The sequence below is a fragment of the Eleutherodactylus coqui genome, chromosome 11 (genome assembly GCF_035609145.1).
Source record: "Eleutherodactylus coqui strain aEleCoq1 chromosome 11, aEleCoq1.hap1, whole genome shotgun sequence".
Lineage (NCBI taxonomy): Eukaryota > Metazoa > Chordata > Amphibia > Anura > Eleutherodactylidae > Eleutherodactylus > Eleutherodactylus coqui.
In genome coordinates, this window is record NC_089847.1 from 76,040,678 (window position 1) to 76,061,941 (window position 21,264).

The window sequence follows — 21,264 nt, forward strand, 5'->3', positions numbered from 1 at the left end:
TGCCCCCCTCCTCCCTGGCATACCTTGCCAGTTTACGTGCTGTGTCTGCACTGTTTGTGCTGGGCCGCGGTATGAGCGTTCTCGGCTCCCTCCCGCCGGCGCCATCTTGTTTCTGCCGGCCGCCGGCTTCTTCTGCCTTCCCCCGCTCCTTGCCTCGCACCATTAACTCTGCTGCTGTCCGTTCTGCCTCCGGAGCTTGCTACTGTGCCTCCGCTGCTTTTTGATTGCCTTTCGGCGTCTCTGGGTCCCGTTAACAGGATGGGAATGTCGGATCTTGCAGGAGCTACTCTGAGATGCGACTATCTACATCTCCGGCCAGGCTCCGCCCCCGCAGCCGTGGTTTAACGTGCAACTGTATAGTTATATCTACAAATATTGTGGAGCTGTGGCTGCCTTCACCTGGTCATGTACACCCACTGCCCATTTACCTTCTGTCCCTCCTACTAGAACATATAAATGATACCCTACCTTCCCTGGTTTTATTTGTAGACTTAGTCCAAAGAGAGGAGCATTCTGAGAGGTAGGTACCCAACCTTTCGGAGTTAAGATTAAACCTCCTGGTATTAGCGTTAAGACCCATCTGAAAGCCTGGTCACCTGGACGTTGGTAGATGGGCCAACGTAAGTTGATCAAATTATACACCAAGAACCTTGCATTATTTAATGTGGTTAGAGTATTGATTATAGATATGTATGCCTCTGATAGTAAATATATTATAAGGGCTGTTGCCATTTTTGGTTCTACTTCTGTTGTGTGTTGCCGTGGTTTAACGTGCACCTGTATAGTTATATTGGATAGTGCTGGCCTATTTTATCCTTTTTTCTGTCTATTTAAAGTCATAATGTTACATTGATTTTATGCTTGAAAACTGCTCTATTTTGAGCCAAAACGCCTTGTATCCTTTAGGTCCTCTTCCTGTGGCCTGTCTTTTCTGTCATCACCAATAAATTGGATTACCATTTCCTGAGTGGACATAGAGCTTCCTTTTGTATAAGGCTATACAGGATTCCTAGGGGAAGTTTGTACTCCGTATCCATCTGGGTATTCTCCCCTCTCCTGAGTACCCTCTGATCTTCTGGACTGAGCGCATTTGGGCTTTTTTTTAACTTTTGATGGAAACTGTACTGACTGCCACCTTGGCTTTCTTAGTGTTTTCTCTGTAGGACAGGCCCTCTCATCTAAGTGTTATTGTCTGTTTGCGTTTTTATTGACATGTGAGCAATGTGTTCTGTCCTGTCAAGCAAAACAGTCCAAATCCTGCCCTAGAAGGTGTTGTAATTTAGTCTATTCCAACACTGGTTATAGTGAATCAGAAGGTTTGAAAGTAATCTACAAAAGTTTAAACAATTGTAGGAATAGTTTGCATCCAATTTCAAAACAATTTGCTTTCTGTGCTGCAGAGAAAGCAAATTTCCTTGATGCATTACATTATACTGCAGGAGCGATCAAATCATTGCAAGCTCTTGGTTTCAAGAGATTGCTGTCTTTGAAGGAGTTTCCCCTTTACTTAAACTTGTTTCACAATCACTTTGACATTCCTGGTTGCTTTGAATTTTGATCACTTTGACCTTCCTGGGCGACCTCTCTTCATACAGGGCAGGCATTAGCTGTTTTACAGTAAACATCCATGGGCAATAGCTGCAATCAGCTGCATGGCTGATCAGTGCTATTAACGCTTTAACTGTTGCTGTCAAATCTGACAGCGGCATTTACTGTACATACTCAAGTATTAGCTGACCCAAGTATAAGCAGTCAATAAGTTTTACCACAAAAAAACTGGTATGACTTATTGGCTCGAGTATAAGCAGAGTTATACTCTAGTATATACTGGGTAAAAAAATAAAACCCTCCATACTACCCTCCCAGCTGGCGTCTGTCCCCGGCGGCAGTGTGAAAGACTGCTTCAATTTCTGTTCCCAGCCGCGATGCGGCAAGCTGCTAGAATTCTCCCCGCTGTCTGTGCTCGGCTGTGTCATCCTCCGCTGTAAGCACTGTGATTGTATCGAGCGCTGGCTGTGATTGGCCAGCACTCGATCCAATCATAGAGCTTATTTAAAGCACGCAAGCTGCTTTAAAATTCTCCCCGCTGTCATCTCCCTGTTCTGCTTTCAGATCCCCCGCCGTCAGCGCTGTAAGTAAGCGCTGTGATTGGATCGAGCGTCGGCCAATTGCAGCTGGCGCTCGAACATTCACAGCCAATCACAGCCTGACGGCAAATGATGGAGCTGAGCAGAGAGGATGGCGAGGGATGACAGCGGGGAGAATTCCAGCAGCTTGCCACACCACCGCCGGGAACACAAGTTAAAGCAGCTTTCCGCACCGCCGCCGGGGACACAGACGCCAACCTAGAGGAGATTATGGAGGGATTTTTTTAACCCTTCCATGACTTTAGTATAATCCGAGGGGGGCTTTTTCAGCACAAAAAAATGTGCTGAAAAACTCGGCTTATACTCTAGTATATACGGTAACTCTTCCACGATGAGATCGCAGGGAGCCGTGTGGGTGTCATGGCAGCCAGCGGCCTTCTTAAAAGACTGCCTATCAAGCCGTCCCCCTGTAGTAGCTTGATAGGCTGCCTGTCAGATTGCAGTTTGATATGCTATGGCATTACATCATACTGCAGGAGCGATCAAAGCATCACAAGTTGTTGTTCCCTAGGGGGGGTTAAAAAGTAAAAATAAGATTAACAAAGTTTTACTAATTTTTAAAAAAGGTAAAATGTCATGTACCGGACACAGGAGAGGGAGAGGGGGACGATACCTATCGATCTCACCTCAGTCCTCAATCACTCTAGCGGTATTGTCAGCGTGGAGTCGTTAGAATACAGGCTGATTTGCACCTAGCTTCGTACCTGCACGCATGTGGAACGAAAGCCCAAATCACCGCCTGATCCGTTCCAACGCACTCCTGAGCTCTACCATACCCATACACAGCTGCCACCACCAATGTTCACGGGCATTGGACCCGATCTATAGATTATTAACACAATCTTCGGAGTATTATGGTTCGTTGTTAAAACGGACAAGGCTTAAACTGATAAATTGTAGTTTTATTCTAGAAAAAGGTCTAGCAGTGCAATATATACAGGATGTACAAAGGTACACAAGGAAAAAGGTTGTTACATGGGAGAATAAGGAATACAGTATGAATACACGCTCAGCAGATTTAAAATAAAACAGGAGAAATTAAAAGAAAGTTACCAGATCTTGGGATACACGGCCCAAAGGGGTCTGGGCGGCGGAGAGCCAGAACATAGGGAAGTCCATATACAGCAGTATAGCTCCGTGGATCGACAAATGGGACCTAAGGGGGCCCACATTTTAAAGGGTCCCTAGTACACACCTCCTCTCCGCCCCTTCTGAGGTCATACTGAGAAGGGAGGGTTGGTCTTGTAGGACCTCGGAGGAATCATATTTATTTATGTTTGGTCATATCTCGGCGGGAGAGCCTCCGATCGTGAGGATATGCCCGCCATATTTCTGTTTATGATTTTAGCTACGTGTGAGTACCAAACGGACAGGCGCAATCCCAACCAGTGATGGGGTTACGTAATCTGAAAGGGTTCCTGAGCCCTTAGCGCACCGCGAGTGGATGCGTTTTGTCCGTCGGGGACACACGATTTTGAAAATCTAAGTCATATCCGGCTGGGACCTTCACACGACCAAATGTTCTTATTAAAGATTTCCCCAATATGGATTCTTTCGGCCCCGTCTAGTCTGGAAGAGGAAATTAATACAAGAAGGGTTTTCCTGAACTTAATTAACACCTGCAGGGTCAGCATCCTCACGCTAATAGCGCCCAACACATACAGGTGAGAGAAAGAGAATGGGGGGTTATTTACATCACAGCACAGCTCTTGTCCAGGCAGGTGAGACAAGGCTTTTCCTAGATGCACATATTGACAGGCTGGGGAAAAAGCTGCTAAACCTGTCGCTCCTTTCCACCTATTCAGGGATTAACTAGTAGACACCAAATGGATTGCTGAATATAAGGCAAGGTACTTAGGACAAAATGGCTGACGGCCTAACACTCTGGGTACAAAATCTGATACATCATCACACCTCCCCTTTTTAGATGGGCCACGGTAGTTGATCTTTACAGATCACTTCCAGAGCCCGTCTCTGTCACCTCATCTCGACGGGATAGTCCGTCCGCGTTGCCATGCTCACTTCCCTTTTTGTGCTGGATAGTGAAATCATAGGACTGCAGTGCCAGGCTCCAGCGGAGGAGCTTGCCATTTTCTCCGGCCACACGGTTCAACCAGCTGAGCGGATTGTGATCCGTGATTACCGTGAAGTTACGCCCGTACAGATATGGTTGTAACTTCTGGAGGGCCCAGACGATGGCTAAGCATTCCTTCTCGACCGTGGCGTACGCCACCTCTCTAGGCAGGAGCTTACGGCTGAGGTAAAGCACAGGGTGTTCTTCTCCCTGAGCATTGACTTGGCTGAGGACAGCACCAAGGCCATAAGCACTGGCATCGGTTTGCACCACAAACCTCCGGGTGAAGTCTGGGGCCTGCAGGACTGGAGAGCTGGACAGAGCAGTCTTTAGGGCTGCAAACGATTGCTCGCATTCTGAGGTCCAGTTCACCACCTGAGGTAGATTTTTCTTCGTCAGGTCAGTGAGGGGCTTGGCCAGGGCACTGCAGTTGGGTACAAACTTGCGGTAGTACCCGGCGGTACCCAAGAAGGACATTACCTGCTTCTTGGTTTTGGGGCTGGGCCAAGCTCGGATGGTGTCTACCTTCCCAGGCTCTGGCTTCAGACTTCCCCCGCCTACACGGTGCCCTAGGTACTGCACCTCTTGCATGCCGATCTGGCACTTTCCAGGCTTGATGGTGAGACCCGCTGCCTGGATCTGCCTGAGCACCTGCGACAGGTGCAACAGGTGTTCCTCCCAAGTAGGGCTGTAGACGGCAATGTCGTCTAAGTAGGCAACGGCATACTCCCCATGTCCTTCAAGCAGCTGATCCACCAAGCGCTGGAAGGTAGCCGGAGCATTTTTCATGCCAAAGGGCATTACCAGGGACTCGTAGAGTCCGAATGGCGTGATAAAAGCCGACCTCTCTTGTGCCTCCCGGGTCATGGGTATTTGCCAATAGCCACGGCTCAAATCCATGATGGTGAGGTACTGGGCACTCGCCAGTTTGTCCAACAGCTCACCGATGCGAGGCATCGGATAAGCATCGGACACCGTGATCGCATTCAACCTCCTGTAGTCCACACAAAACCGTGTAGTCCGGTCCTTTTTGGGCACCAGGACTACAGGGGAGGCCCATGCGCTCTGGGACTTCTGAATGACGCCCAGATGTAGCATCTCATCAATCTCCCGCTTCATATCCGCCTGCACTTCTAGGGATACCCGGTAGGCGGACTGCCGCACAGGGGAGTGGTTCCCAGTGTCCACATGGTGGACTGCCAACTGGGTCCTCCCTGGTTTCCCTGTGAAGGTGGGTAGGAAAGGGGACAGGGCCTTCCGCAGCTGGGACTGCTGGTCCCGCGACAGCTGTGGATTGAATGTTGCATCTTCAATGGATCCACCGGCCTGGGCCGTGGCCAGCAGATCTATCAAGACGTCTGGTTCGCCATCTTCAGGTACACTGCATACTGGTAGGACGCAGGCCTCCCGTTCATGATGAGCTTTCATCATGTTGACGTGGAAGACTCTCTGCTTCCTGCGGGCGTGGTCGATTGTGACCACGTAGTTCACAGGGTTGAGCCGCTGGTGCACGATGTATGGGCCTTCCCAAGCAGCCTGAAGCTTGTTTTGGGTCAGTGGGACTAGGACCCACACCTTCTGACCCACCTGGTATTCTCTTTCTCTGGCGTTCCGATCATACCATTGCTTCTGATTTTCTTGGGCCTGCTCCATATTCTCACGCACGAGCTGCGTCAATGCCTGCATCTTGTCGCGCAGCCGCACAACATAGTCGACAATGGACACACTAGAGGTGGGCACTTCTCCTTCCCAGGCTTCTCTTACTAGATTCAGGGGTCCCCGTACCCGCCTCCCATACAGGAGCTCAAAGGGCGAGAAACCCGTTGAGGCCTGAGGTACCTCTCTGTAGGCGAATAGCAGGTGTGGGAGGTAACGCTCCCAGTCGCGTCCGTGTGATTCGACCAACATCTTCAACATCTGTTTCAAGGTGCCATTGAACCGCTCACACAGACCATTAGTCTGAGGGTGGTAAGGGCTGGCTACTAGATGTTGCACCTGCATCCTCGTACAGAGGCACCGCATGAGGCTAGACATGAACTGGGGCCCCTGATCTGTAAGCATCTCCCGGGGGAATCCTACACGTGAAAATATTGCTATTAAGGCGTCGGCCACCTTCTCGGCCCGTATGGAGGACAAGGCCATGGCCTCAGGGTATCGGGTGGCGTAGTCAACCACAGTCAGGATGAAGCGTTTCCCAGAGCTGCTGGGAAGGGCCAGGGGCCCAATCAGATCCACAGCGACCCTCTGGAAAGGCTCGTCGATGACTGGCAGAGGGACTAAGGGTGCCTTGGGGCTAGGCCCCGACTTCCCTACCCTCTGACACGTCTCACATGACCGACAGTAGTTGGCTACGTCAGTACCCATCTTTGGCCAGTAGTAAAGGTGGGCTAGCCGTGCTTTCGTCTTACCAACCCCTAGGTGTCCAGCCAGTGGTATTTCGTGGGCAATACGCAGCAACTCTGCCCTAAACTGGTAGGGCACGATAAGTTGCTTTTCTCTCAGCCATTCCTGCTGGGAGTTGCGCGGGAGGGTCTCTCTGTACAATCTCCCTTGGTCCCAAAAGACCCTCTCTGTGTCCGACTCGCAGGGGAGTTTCTCGGCAAGGTCCCTCAATGCCCCCAGGGTGGAGTCGTCACGCACAGCAGCCTGGAACTCCTGGCTTGGTATAGCCAGAAGTGACGCTGCTGTTGTTGCCCTAGTGGGCCCCCCTGGGGCCGGCTTGGGGCTGTCTTCGGTCCTGCTGGACGGGGAGGCCGAGAGTCCGGGAGGCAGTGGAGTCCCTGCGTTCCGGGCGCTCTGACTACGGGTGACAGCAAATATGCCAGCCGGGTCCTGGGGGGTGACACCCCCTGTCCTTCCTGACTGGCACACCTCTGTACCAGGGTGGATCTCGATCCTGCTACTACCTGTGGTACTGCGCCCGGAGGTGGGAACCACAGGCCTCGCAGGGACGGTACCCACAATGGCATCACATGCTTCTCTAGAGTTGGCACTCATTGTTACAGGTATTGGGGGGTCCTCAGTGACATCGCAAGGGAGTGTGACATCACTGATTCCCGCCGCATTACAGATATATGCATTCATATCAACATTGCATGGTAACATCCCAGTGAGCTCGAGGGGGGTGCATACTGTGTCAGAAATGACGTTGCTACACCCGACTGGCGCATCACTGGTCCCCACAAGTTTATGTGTTATGGCATCAGCATTATCCACAGTATCATTGCAAGGGAGGCTAGAGCTTGAGGGGTCTCGTGGCACGTACTGAGCCGTCACTTCCCCAAGGTCCGTCCCCAATAAAACATTGACAGGGATGTTCTTTGACACCCCAACTTCCTTCATTCCCCTCCCCGCACCCCAATCAAGATACACCCGTGCCATTGGAAGGGTAGGGTGAGTGTCCCCAATTCCCATCACAGTCATAGTCTTTCCGGGGATTATGTCCGAGGGGGACACCAGTTCAGGGCGGATGATGGTCACCTCAGCACCCGTGTCCAGCAAACCCAGTGTCACGTTCTCACCTACAGTGACTGATTGCAGGGGCTTGCTGCTTTTCCCAGGATGCCCGCCTGCCAAAAACACAGCTGGAGTAGTCGTGGGGGCCCTTTTGGAAGCAGCCCCCCTTCTCTTGTCAGGGCAGTGGATACTGACATGGCCAAGGTTACCGCAGGAAAAACATCTACGGGGGTCAACCGGAGGCCTGGAGGAGGGAGAGGGGGCAGACCCCCCCGATGAGTTAGGAACATGGGGGTGGGGTTTTTCAGAGTGACTGTTCTGCTTACCCCCTCTCCAGCTGGCTCCGCGAGACTTCCGCAGGTCCGGCTTCCGATTGGCAACATAATTGTCGGCAATCTCGGCTGCTTGGTCCAAATCCTTGGGATCACGGTCCTTGACAAACTGTTGCACATCTTCCGGGCAGGCCTTGAGAAACTGTTCCCTCTGTATCAGGTCAGACAGGTCGTCGTAGGTGGTGATGGATAGCCCCCGATTCCATTGTTGGAAGGCAGTACGCAGGCCATTTGCCAGGTCGCGGTAGCCCTCTGTTGGTTCGCGTCGCAGGGCACGGAACTTCTGCCGGTACGCCTCGGGAGTGATGTTGTATTTGCGGGTCAGGGCGGCCTTGATTGTCTTATAGTCATTATCCTGCTCCTCGGGGAGAGCCACAAATACCTCCAGGGCCTTGCCCGTAAGTCTTGGGATTAAGTACTCTGCCCATTGTTCAGGAGGTAGTTGGTACCGGCGACACTTCTTCTCAAATCCACTCAAGAAAATGTCCAGGTCCCCGTCCGGGGCTAGGATAGGGAAGTGTTTCTCTGGGTGTCGCTCGGTCTCACGTGTCGGCGGTGCTGAGTTCTGCGCCTGGATCTCAGCCATCCGCACCTGATGCTCACGCGCAGCACGACTTTCTGCAGCTGCAGCGGCAGTCTTGTTCATCTCAATGAGAAGCTGTAGTCGTAGGGCAGGATCCTCTGTGCCCAAATGTCGCAGGGCCCTCTGCATTGACAAGTCCAAGTCGGAGTCCACCTGCAGGCCTGCACTGCCTGCATCTCCTCGACCCTGACCCATAGACTGGTCTCCTGCAGAGTCATCCATCCCGAGCTCGGGATTCACGTTAGGTTGGTGCTGGACCTCGTCTTCCTGGAGCACCTCGGTTGCCTGCCCCTTTAACTGAGCGGCCCTCCTGGTTGCCATACCCGCAGGTGTTGGCTTGCCAAATAAAAGATAGAATAGAAAACAAGAGGGGGGGGGGACTGTCTGAGGGTACACACAGTATAACCTTACTCCCAAACAAAAAAAAGTTATATATTAGCACTGAGTCAAGCCTTGTAAAAGTTTTGCGGCAATCTTCGCAAAGAGTCCGCTAGCTTTTTTCGTACGAGGATTAATTGCTTAATTCTGGCACGAACGTTTTAAAGATCCCACCGCTGCCACCAATTTGTCATGTACCGGACACAGGAGAGGGAGAGGGGGACGATACCTATCGATCTCACCTCAGTCCTCAATCACTCTAGCGGTATTGTCAGCGTGGAGTCGTTAGAATACAGGCTGATTTGCACCTAGCTTCGTACCTGCACGCATGTGGAACGAAAGCCCAAATCACCGCCTGATCCGTTCCAACGCACTCCTGAGCTCTACCATACCCATACACAGCTGCCACCACCAATGTTCACGGGCATTGGACCCGATCTATAGATTATTAACACAATCTTCGGAGTATTATGGTTCGTTGTTAAAACGGACAAGGCTTAAACTGATAAATTGTAGTTTTATTCTAGAAAAAGGTCTAGCAGTGCAATATATACAGGATGTACAAAGGTACACAAGGAAAAAGGTTGTTACATGGGAGAATAAGGAATACAGTATGAATACACGCTCAGCAGATTTAAAATAAAACAGGAGAAATTAAAAGAAAGTTACCAGATCTTGGGATACACGGCCCAAAGGGGTCTGGGCGGCGGAGAGCCAGAACATAGGGAAGTCCATATACAGCAGTATAGCTCCGTGGATCGACAAATGGGACCTAAGGGGGCCCACATTTTAAAGGGTCCCTAGTACACACCTCCTCTCCGCCCCTTCTGAGGTCATACTGAGAAGGGAGGGTTGGTCTTGTAGGACCTCGGAGGAATCATATTTATTTATGTTTGGTCATATCTCGGCGGGAGAGCCTCCGATCGTGAGGATATGCCCGCCATATTTCTGTTTATGATTTTAGCTACGTGTGAGTACCAAACGGACAGGCGCAATCCCAACCAGTGATGGGGTTACGTAATCTGAAAGGGTTCCTGAGCCCTTAGCGCACCGCGAGTGGATGCGTTTTGTCCGTCGGGGACACACGATTTTGAAAATCTAAGTCATATCCGGCTGGGACCTTCACACGACCAAATGTTCTTATTAAAGATTTCCCCAATATGGATTCTTTCGGCCCCGTCTAGTCTGGAAGAGGAAATTAATACAAGAAGGGTTTTCCTGAACTTAATTAACACCTGCAGGGTCAGCATCCTCATGCTAATAGCGCCCAACACATACAGGTGAGAGAAAGAGAATGGGGGGTTATTTACATCACAGCACAGCTCTTGTCCAGGCAGGTGAGACAAGGCTTTTCCTAGATGCACATATTGACAGGCTGGGGAAAAAGCTGCTAAACCTGTCGCTCCTTTCCACCTATTCAGGGATTAACTAGTAGACACCAAATGGATTGCTGAATATAAGGCAAGGTACTTAGGACAAAATGGCTGACGGCCTAACACTCTGGGTACAAAATCTGATACATCATCACATAAAAGTTTAAATCAACCTCCTTTTGCCATAAAAAAAAACCTAAATCCTAAATCAAAAATACATATTTAGTATCACAGTGTCCGTAAAAGTCTGATCTGATATTAAAGTAGCGCATTATTTATCCTGCACGGTGATCATCCAAAAACAACCCACCAGAAATGCACTTTTTCGATAACACTGTCTCCCAGAAAAAATGCAATAAATCGTGATCAAAACATCGTATGTATTCCGAAATGGTACCAACATAAACTACAGGATGTCTCTCAAAAAATGAGCCTTCACACAAATACAATGGAAAAACAAAGTTATTGTGTGCAGAAGATGGCAGAAAATAATTTCAAAAAAATAAATGTCTTTAAAAGAATAATAGTAGTACAGCAAAAAACTATGCAAGTTTGGTATTGTAGTAAATGTAGTGACCCATAGAATAAAGTTATCAGGTCATTTTTGTTGCAGTTTGTGCTATGTAGAAACAAGACGCAACGAAAGATGGCTGAATGTTGTGCTGTTTTTCATTTTAATTCACTTAGAAGTTTTTCAGTACATTATATGGTACATTAAATAGTTTCATGGAAAAATACAACTCACCCCGCAAAAAACAAGCAATCATACAGTTACATGGATGGATAAATAAAGGAGTTACAATTTTTTTTAAAAGTGGGGAGAAAAAAACAAAAATGGGGGGGGGGGGCTCATTTCTTATCCCTTAGGCCTCATGTCCACTAGCAAAATTGAATTACGGATTCCGCTGCGGAATCTACATTCAATTTTGCCCATAGGGAATCATTGGCCATCCTCGGTCAATTAAATTGAATTTTGCACCCACGGATGGCATTTTTATAGATTTGCGTTTTTCACGCGCGGGAGAAAAAACGCGGCATGCTCCATTTTACTGCAGATCGGCCACATTGCTATCACATTGCAGCAATAGGTGCGGATATCCGCATGAAAAGATACCATTTAAAGCAAATCCACGGGGAATCTGCTGCGGACATCCACAGCAGATTCTTTGCGGATTGTATTTTTCTAGTGGACATGAGGCCTAAAGGTCTTCCACTTGTAGCTGTTTTGCTGCAGGAAACAGATGGCTCCGTACTTTGCCAATCTGGGCCACTGCGCAGAGCATCAGCCTAGAGCCACTGAGCAAAATATGGACCTATCTGCTTCCTGCAGCAAAACTTGACAAAATTAGAGCTAAGGTATTGATGTAAACTTCTGTATGTGCAAATTGTTTACTTGCTATTGTACATTCATATACACTTGCATTTTACTAAATGTAAGAAAATGTATATTATCTTGCAGATTTTAACTCTGAAATGGTAACACTGATATTATCAGTTGGAAGAAGTAAATCCATAAAACATTTGTCTCTAGGCAAAAACTTTAATCCAAAATTCAAGTGAGTATAGCACATTTTGTCAAATAACTGAATTCTTATCTGTGTTTGTCAAAGATTTAAAAGCAATCTGTTTTTTGCTTCAAATATAAAAAATTGCTTGGGATATCAAACAATATTTATGCAGGATTTGACTGGGGTTGACTATAAGAGGAAATAAGTGCTTCTGTAGTGTAGCACATCGCCAAGTATTGGGTTGGAATGTTGTACAAAGATGCTCACCTTACTAGGTTGCGCAAACCAGGGACCAACACCAGAAAATGGCGTATATCAGCTGCTGCTGCTTCCCTGGAACGGACACGCATGTTAATGGTCTATTAGAGTGAAAAACAAGTTTAGTTTATTGAACAGGCACCTTCATTGGAGAACATACACTACAGACAGATAGATTGAAGGGAATCTGTCACTGTTTTTGCAGCCCTCACTGAGAGCAGCATAAGATAGTGACAGTCACACTGATTACAGTGATATGTCTGCCGTGCGTATCTGTGCAGCAATTTTAGAGAAACTTGCATTTTACTAGAAGCCAGACACAGAACTAGTCCTGTGTCTAGCTTGCATATTCATGAGCTGCAGGCTAGCCACACCCAACCTGCCCTCCAGCCAATGATTGGCAGCTCTCCCCCTATGCACATTAATAGGCAGACAACAGAAAATCAATGGCTGGAGGACAGGGTGGGTGTAGCTAGTCTGCAGCTCATGAATATCCAGGACTATTTTAGGTAGTCCTCTGCATGTGCTGCTACTGAAAAATTGGAAGTTTCTCCTAAACTACTGCACAGATACACACAGCAGATATATCCCTACAATCAGTGTAACTGCCACTATCTTACACTACCCTCAGAGAGGACTGTACGAAGATGGTGACAAAGTCTCTTGAAAAGAACAAACAAGCGTTAAAATCAATTAGGCATGTGAGCAGGAGAATTAACAGCGCAATAAGCTGTTCTCTCTGGGCGAAACAGCCTGTTAATTTATCTTGCTCAAATGAGTCTAGATACTCAGATAACCTTTTATTCTTTTAATGTAACATTAATTATTTTATCACAGGACTGCAGTTATCTCTGCTGCATTAGTGCCCTTTTACACAGAACGATTAGTGTTCAGATTCTTGATGGATCTTGCGATTCTCATCAATAGTGTAAATGTGGTCAGTGACTGAACAACAAATATATATTTGTTGTTCCTTCAGTTTGTGTAGGCATAAAAATCAAACGACGATCAGCCTGTGAAAAATAGGCAGTCAGTAATCTACGAACAGCCTGTATAATGTGAATGGAGGTGGGCGGCCAGAAGCGATTTCTGGCCTGGTCCACCTCCCATGTACTGGGTAATCATTGCTCCTATGTAAAAGCACAGAGGTGATAATCTTTGACTGTCATGCTCTTAAATGCCCACCAGTCCTCCCGTGTAAAAGGGCCCCTCCATTGTTATCTGTCAGTGAGCATTCTGTCATTTGTAAACTGGAAAGGCAAGGCTGTCCTCTTGCTGCTCCTGCTGACGTCACGATTTGTAGGATCTTCTGGCTTGTTTGCTCTTAAGCTATTTGTAGTGTGTGTGTTCTGTAAGTAATCTGATGAAGCCCATTGGTCTCTGAAACACATTGTACCGGAATAAGTTGAACTTGGTCTTGACTCCTTTCGGCCATTACTTACCTGTTATAAGCAACACCTAGGATCCCTGGTTTTTATACATTAATTTGGCTCGGCTTGAAAATTTGAGAGCATGCTGAGCACCACACCAAGCATCCAAAATTTTACATTTCACTTCTTGCCTCTTAAATACCAGAAGTACCAGAAGTCCTCGAGCATAATGGCCACTGGAATCTTTCTTAAAAATTTTAGGTGTGCGCACTGCAATTTTATATTCCTATTTAATGGGCTACATACGGAACAAAACTTTTCAGCCATACTTCTCCTTTTTATTAGGTCTCCCAAAGCAGTGTCAACATCCAGATCCAGTTGTTACTAAAATTTGTTCCTGGTAGAGCAAAGGAAGGAACCTTTTCCCTTAAAATCAGGAAAATTGGCTTCTTCCTCATAAGGAATTTTTGCCTTCAGAATCAACATTGCAGGATAACAGGCTGAACTGAATGGATGTCATCTTTCAGCTTTACATATACAATACTATACAATTGGTTGTACCACACTTGGCAGTAACAACTGGAATCACATTGCTATTACCAGCAACCACTTGCTTAACTATAGGAGATGCAGGGGAATGTGGTTGCACCTGGGCCCAGAAGCCTTAGGGGGGGGCATGAGCCTTTGCTTTTTCCATATAGGGAGCCCAGTACTATGAATAAAACATTGTAATTGAGGGCCCTGTTACAGGTTTTGCATTGGGGCCCAGGAGCTTTAAGTTACGCCTCTGCATTAATGGGTTAGGAGAACTTGAGGAGCCCCAAGATAAACATTTGCACTCAGGAACATGAGCCTTTAGCCCCTGCCAGCAACCATATTATAGAAGCCATGGATATTTAAATAAACTCCTAACAAGGTTGGCCGAGCAGTGAAGTTGTCTAATCCACACCAATAAATCATGTAATGTCCTTATGCAATATATACGTCCCGGTAAGGTCCCATCTTCCTCCTCTATCACTGTACACCAATGTTGTCATCTGCCTTAGAGTTCCTTAGCTATCCAACATCTAACTGGAGCCATCTGCTCCTAATATTTATTTTTCGCCATCTCATCTTTTTCCTTTTCCTCCGTCAAATCAAGATAGAATAATAAACAGATTTTAAGAATGGTTCAACTCCATTTGACAAGTGAGCATATGAGCCAATAAGATATTTTTCCATGTCCTCTGAGTGAAAATCTAGAATGTTTTTGAGTATATGCGAGAACCTCCTAGTGATGTGTGAGATAGTGTCGCGTCTTACTGATGCTGGATTGGAGCCGCAGGTGTAGTAGCCGAGCTGGTCACTGAAGAGTAGTCAGAATAGCCTGAGTCGTTACCAGAAAGTCATGGTATGTGGTACAAATGGATGAGACGGAAGCGTAGTCAATGGAAGCCAAAAGGTCAGCAGCAGCACGTATCGATATGCAGTACAAATGGGATGACATGGAAGCGTAGTCAATGGAAGCCAAAGGTCAGCAGTAGTAGGTATAGGTATGCTTGTAGAGGAGCCGGAGGAAGAGGAGCTTGATCAAGCTTATTGCAACACAATCATGCAGTGAAGAAGTGGCAGGGCTAGGCTTATATAGGAAGTCCTAATTAGTAGCAGGGCAGAGCTAGAACAGAGAGGAAATGGGTTTAGCAGGGGTAAGGAAAAATAGAAGCAAGAACTGAGCATGCACATTTTTCTCTGGATCCCAAGAGTTCTACTTTGGCCCATACTCTTGCCACTTCACAAGGTACTGTATTTCACCTCTCTAAAGTCTGGAATCTAGAATCTTCTCTACCACAAACTTGTCCTGGCTCTGAACTTTCACAGGAGGGGGAGGCAACGGATGTCTTCCCACAAAAGTATTCTCATGAAATGGCTTTAGTAAGGAAATGTGAGAGACAGGGTGAAGCCTCAGGCTGGCCATAGCTTCAGTCAGAATGCCACCTGACTGACCCTTGCTGCAATTGGGAAAGATTCCTAAGAATTTTTGCCCAAGCTTGGGGGAGGGTATGTGCACCTTCAGGTTCATGGAGGCTAACCACACCTTTTCTCCCACCTGGAAGGTAGGAGCTGCTTGGCGGTAACAGTCGGCCGTCATATAGGTATTCTGGGCTTCCTGTAAGGATTTTAGTTGCTTCTGTGTTTCTGCTAATGCCGTCAGTCTATGGTTAACTGTTGGGACTGGCGTGTTGATAGGGAGGCCAGGAATAAAGACGGAATGTGTACCGAAGCTGGAATAGAACAGGCTCTGGGCGGTTGAACTGTGTTGAGCATTGTGGTAGGGGAACTCTGCTGCTGACAAATAATCCACCCAGTCTTCCTGTAGATGGGAGATAAAGCAGCAGAGGATATTGCTGCAGAGTCTGATTTGTTCCAGTCTGGCTGTTAGACTGCGGATGAAATGCAGAGGAGAAATTTACGGTAATACCCAGAGCCATGCAGAAATGTGTCCAGAACTTTGACATGAACTGGACCCCTCTGTCAGACCACATAATCTGGAATTCTGTGTAATCAGAAAACTTCCCGGATCATCAACTTTGCGGTGTGCTCGGCGGTGGGAATCTTCTCTATGGCGATGAAGTGGGCTATCTTCGTAAGTCGATCCACAAGGACAGTAGTCATTCCTATTGAGGGGGGCAGATCCACTCTAAAATCCATGGATATAGATTCCCAGGGTCTGGATGGGACTGGAAGGGGCTGTAGTAACCCCAAAGGGCAAGCTTGCGGTATCTTGCTCCAAGCACATACCTCGCAAGAGATGACCTATTTCTTCACATCCCTCCTGCAGTCAGGCCACCAGAGGAAATTAAGTAAAAGTTCTGAAGTCTTTGTGACCCCTAGGTGACTGGCCAGCTTGGAATCGTGGACTAATTTAAGGACTTCGAGTCGACCAGCCTCAGGACATACAGTTTGTGTTCTTGCCTCCAAAGCCCTTCTGTAAAGGAAAGCTTCACATTCTTAGAAGGACGACTCAAGAATGGGTCCTTTTCGTATCCTCCCTTAAGCTTTGTTGTCGTGAAGGCATCCAGGCTGTCAAGCAGATTACTATTAGTCTCTGTTTGGCGAGGCCCATGCGAGCGCCTCAATGAGATTTACTATGAAAAACACCTTCTTCCTGTCACTGGTAAATAAGGTGGGTTGCACCTGGAAATATACTCGGCATTAATATATGAAACCTTGGTATTTGCGACGATCTCCAGCAAATTTTGGTGGCAATGGCATGCAGATGTCTGACCCTGAATGGCGCATCTCCACGAGTTGCCTCTGTAACCCCTTGATCTCACGTTGCATAGCAGCAACACTTTCCTGGTGGTAGACACAGAACTCTTGGAGCTCTGTAACCGGTTTCCTGAACGTGGCTACTATTGACTCCATTTTAGGGGGGGTGATTATCCTGTCGCGTTTCACTGATGCTGCATTAGAGCCACAAGTGTAGTAGCCAAGCCGGTCAATGAAGAGTAGCCATAATAGCCGTGAGACATCTGGAAGTCACGGTATGCAGTACAAATGGATGGGATGGAAGCGTAGTCAATGGAAGCCTAAGGTTGGCAGCAGTAGTCATCAGTATGCTTGTAGAGGAGCTTGATCAAGGTGGGAGAACACAATCACGTACTGGAGTGGCCGGGCTAGGCTTGTATAGGAAGTCCTAGTTAGCATAGTGGAGACAGGAAGTTGATTTAGCAGGAGCAAGGAAACCTAGAACAAGGCTGGGTTTCAGCAATGAACTGTCCAAAATCCTGGATAGCCTAGCAGAGAGCTGCCAACTGGAACACAAGAGGCTGTGGGTTCGAGCTCTGACATAAAGATCCATTATGGACCTATCATTGATGGGTTATTGCTCTTCTAAGGGTGTGCACAGGGAGACTTAGTGGATTTAGCAGGAGCAAGGAAACGGGAGGTTGCAAGTTCCTCACTGATTTGAAGAAGATAGAGTGATCCCAGGGAATATGAACATTATCAATTTGCTGAAATCTCTGTAGGATCAAATGCTGGAGAAGATTTTTTAGCAGTAAAACAACTTTGGTGCAACAGCTTAACAAACATCCAACCCTTCCCTCAGCTCACTGGATGAAATGGGCCGTTAAAGATAGAGAAGTTGGAAGTTTTAGTTTACAGCTAATAAGCATCCAGTAGCTATTGATAATGCAAGGCTGACCTCTTGTGGTGCACAAGTGTGTGCTGCTGCTAGAGAGAAGCATCTGGGCTCAGTATTTGTAAGCCTTCTCTGCTCTGATATCTGCCAGTTTGCAAAGAATGGAGATTCACTGCATTACCTTTAGCAATGGTCCCTACTAAGTAATGCATTTTTTTTGTATAAATTCTTTACAAATTTTATGGTAGGTACAGAAAGAAAAAAGGAAATCCACTTATCCGGATTGAAACCCGGAAAGCATGTGGGAAAGAAAAACAAACACTTTCTCTGCGAACATGCAGAGCATTATTAGAATAACAAATTAAATGTGGATGATTCTGTTTAATTATCCAAATGACATTCAATATTTAAATTGTAATAGAAAGTATATCTGTGCTAAATGTAGTCAGGTAGGAAAAATTCCCTTTTTTTCTTTTCCCCTCCTTCCTCCCCCTTTTCCTTAATATCGAGAGAGTGGTTTGTCATTAGGAAGCTTATGCGTTGCTATTAGGTAAGAGATTCTGTCTGTTTTTGTAGCATAGCTATTTACTCCAAGTCTCCAGATATCTATCCAGATTTTCATCTCTAAGTAATGTATTTTAACATATTTTAGAATAAAGGAATAATAGAGCATAAAAACATCCTGGAAGCCTTCAAAGTTAATATACAGAGGGGGTGTTTTAACTTCAAAATATAAGCCCTCTTTCCATTTTTACTTTGTACAAAATCAGGGGCATAGTATTCAAACATTTCATGACTTAGTAGCAGCAGAGTTTAGTGAATTACCCAACATCAGGAGTATCGTTAGCAAAAAGGGTAATAGTCAAACTAAATTTGACCAAAAAGAATGAGGCTATGAGAAATTTTTAAATATTGAGGGAGGGCAATATTCAGCTATCGGTCTATGAAGGCGAATGGGCAGGGAGGCAGCTGAAAAGCACAGCCGTAGAGCAAGAGTCCAGGAGAAGAGGTAGGGTGCAGTACTGCCAGAGTAAAATATCCTTGACCGGATGTTGCAATGCAGATTGTCCCTGTAGGTACAGATGGATAGGCGCTATTTGGCATAAGGGGCATGGCCTTCCAGGATTACAAGACTCCCCTCATAAACAGAAAGCAGGTGCACAGAGAGCTTGTCTACAGGTGTATACAGATGAAACCTATTACATGGGACTGGAGGGGAAGTATGTTTTTGCATAGGACTGTATTTTGGATTGAATCGAGAGAACAGTGACTTTGATTGAGGATGAAGAAAGGGCATATTTTTATATAGTACTTTGATAGAGGGACTGAAGGAACGGAGAGTGAGACTTATATGGGACTGGTTATTCTTTTTATACATACATTTTTTTTTCTTTTACGCGGTACTGTATGTTGGCAGTGCAAGAGCAACTTCCTTTTAGATGCAGCCCTGGCCTGATTACTGACCATTGTTTAATGTCAGAACATAGTTTACAGCTGAGATGCACACTATGTTCTGACATAGTACAGAGCACCCAAAGCTATGGGGGGGGGGGGATCTTAAAATGAGCAATAGACCCAGATTCAGCATAGGGGGAACAATCAGTAAGAGGGGGAATTTGGAAAGCAACATGTAAGAGAGGTGACCTGGGAAACAGTTTAAAAGAAAGTGGGTATGGGGCGCAAGGAACCTCCAAGCAAGCAAAATAGACAACTCCAAAAAGTTCTGGAGTCACAAGGGGTGTAAAACACCCTTCCACACTAACATAAAAGGATTTATAGGTAGAAGTTACTCAGATGTGAGAAACTGAACAATGAGGCACAGGCTAAATTGTTTAACCCTGAATCGGGCGTAATGGGTTTACATGACCACCTGTACAGGTATCCAGCCGGTCAATGGTTTTCTCTAGAGAGTAGATTGATTTCCCATTGGCTAGGACTTACAATTTAGCCAAGTATATCAAGGCATACTTGAATCCTTTGCAGTGATGGATTGAGCCTTTCTATTCTGAAGTTCAATAGAAAAGTCCAGAAGAACATCAGTATTAGCATATGGAATTGGGCCTTTTTCTCTGGTAAGTCATAGCAGAGTGTCTCTATTTAGGCAATTTAGAAATTTGACAAAATGTGCAAGGAGGTGTTCTAGGTGATGGAGTTTTAAGTAGGATTCTGTGTGCCATAGTGCAAACATTACTGAGAATGTATTCCTACCAAACATGTTAGATAATAGTGATTCCAAGAAAGACCTGGGTGCAGAACCATCCGCTTCCTCTGGGAGTCTCACAATTGAAAGGTTACATCTTCACAATTTAATTCCCTGGTCATCAAGAGGTCTGTATACTTTAGCAACATTTTGCTGTCTGTCTCACATTGGTTGAGAAAGGGATGTAGCTTGATCTTTCAGGCAGCATATATGGCTTCCAACCCCTAACTCCTTCTCTAGTCTCCTGGGCCTTCCTGACAAAGAAAAGAGGTATCTGTCTTGATCTCCTCTATGCAAGAAGTCAGTTCTTTGACAGGCATGTTTTGCATGAAGGATCTTCATGGTCTCTGATTTTCATCAGAGGAGGCAGGGGTATACTCTGAAGATGGTGGGTCCATTTCTGAATCACAGGCCCCAGCCAACTGAGCAGAGTCTGTTCTGCAAAATGTGTAAAGTTTTTCTGAAACCTTAGGCTGTGCTTTTGATCAGCTTTGTGCAGAAAAAATAGAATGATTGAAGTATTGAGTTTCACTGGAGTATAAAAGTAATGGGGTGTTAAGTTGATTAAATACAGTCATGATTCGTTAGCAGGATCGGAGTCCAGCAGGTAAGGCAGACAACAGTTTAAATGTTAGTCTGATTTGCTACAAAAACAAGTTTCAACACAAAAGCAATAAAACTGAGTTGCAATATAAAAACATCTGATTGAAACCTGTAGCACGCTATGGATAACCCATAACAATGAAATAGATAAAAGGACAAGTATTAGGATACCAGAAGAATCCAGAATAACCAATACCGCCACTATTAAATGTCACCAATCTAACCCAGTAAGTGCAGTGCCGCCTTAAAATGATTGAAATAGACAAATCACCAAGTCCCTATGGCATACAACCCTGGGTTTTATGGCAATTAAGTGATGTGATTGTTTCTTAAATTTAAAGATTCTATATTGAAAGTGTCTGTTGACTGCATTGACATAAAGCAAATGTGGTGTTAGTATTCAAAAGGGATCAAAAAGTGAACCTGTAAACTAAAAGGCTGAGCTCACATGAGTGTAATTTCATTGCGTATTACGGCTGCAATATACGCTCGCATAATACATGGTGAATGGACTCGGTGAAAGTCCAGTGATTTTCATTGATGCATTCAAACTTAATTATGTGATCCATTCACACATTGCGTATAATACACGTGTAAAATGCAGCATGTTCTATTTTACTGTATATTACGTGCGATAGAGCTCTATTCTCTATGGGTGCGTATGAAAACACTGTACAAAAGTAATTACATTGCGTATGTGCGGCAATTTATATGCATGCTAATAGAAAACAAAACAAGGAAAATTAAAAAGGTGAAACTAGATAGCCGTGCCTGACAGCATGCGTGAGATACTGTAATGTGCAGGTATACGCCATCGCAATCAGTGATCCCAGCTCCACACAAGGTAGTAAAATACTGC

General features: G+C 46.1%; 1 protein-coding gene across 1 annotated transcript in view; it reads left to right on the forward strand.

Moving 5' to 3' along the window:
* Window positions 1-21,264, forward strand: part of LOC136581955 (capping protein, Arp2/3 and myosin-I linker protein 3-like) — a 218,027-nt gene that overhangs the window by 156,419 nt on the left and 40,344 nt on the right. Inside the window, exon 15 of the mRNA XM_066582666.1 lies at window positions 11,803-11,899. Within this exon, the coding sequence (XP_066438763.1) occupies window positions 11,803-11,899 (97 nt within the window). The remainder of the gene's footprint in view (window positions 1-11,802; window positions 11,900-21,264) is intronic.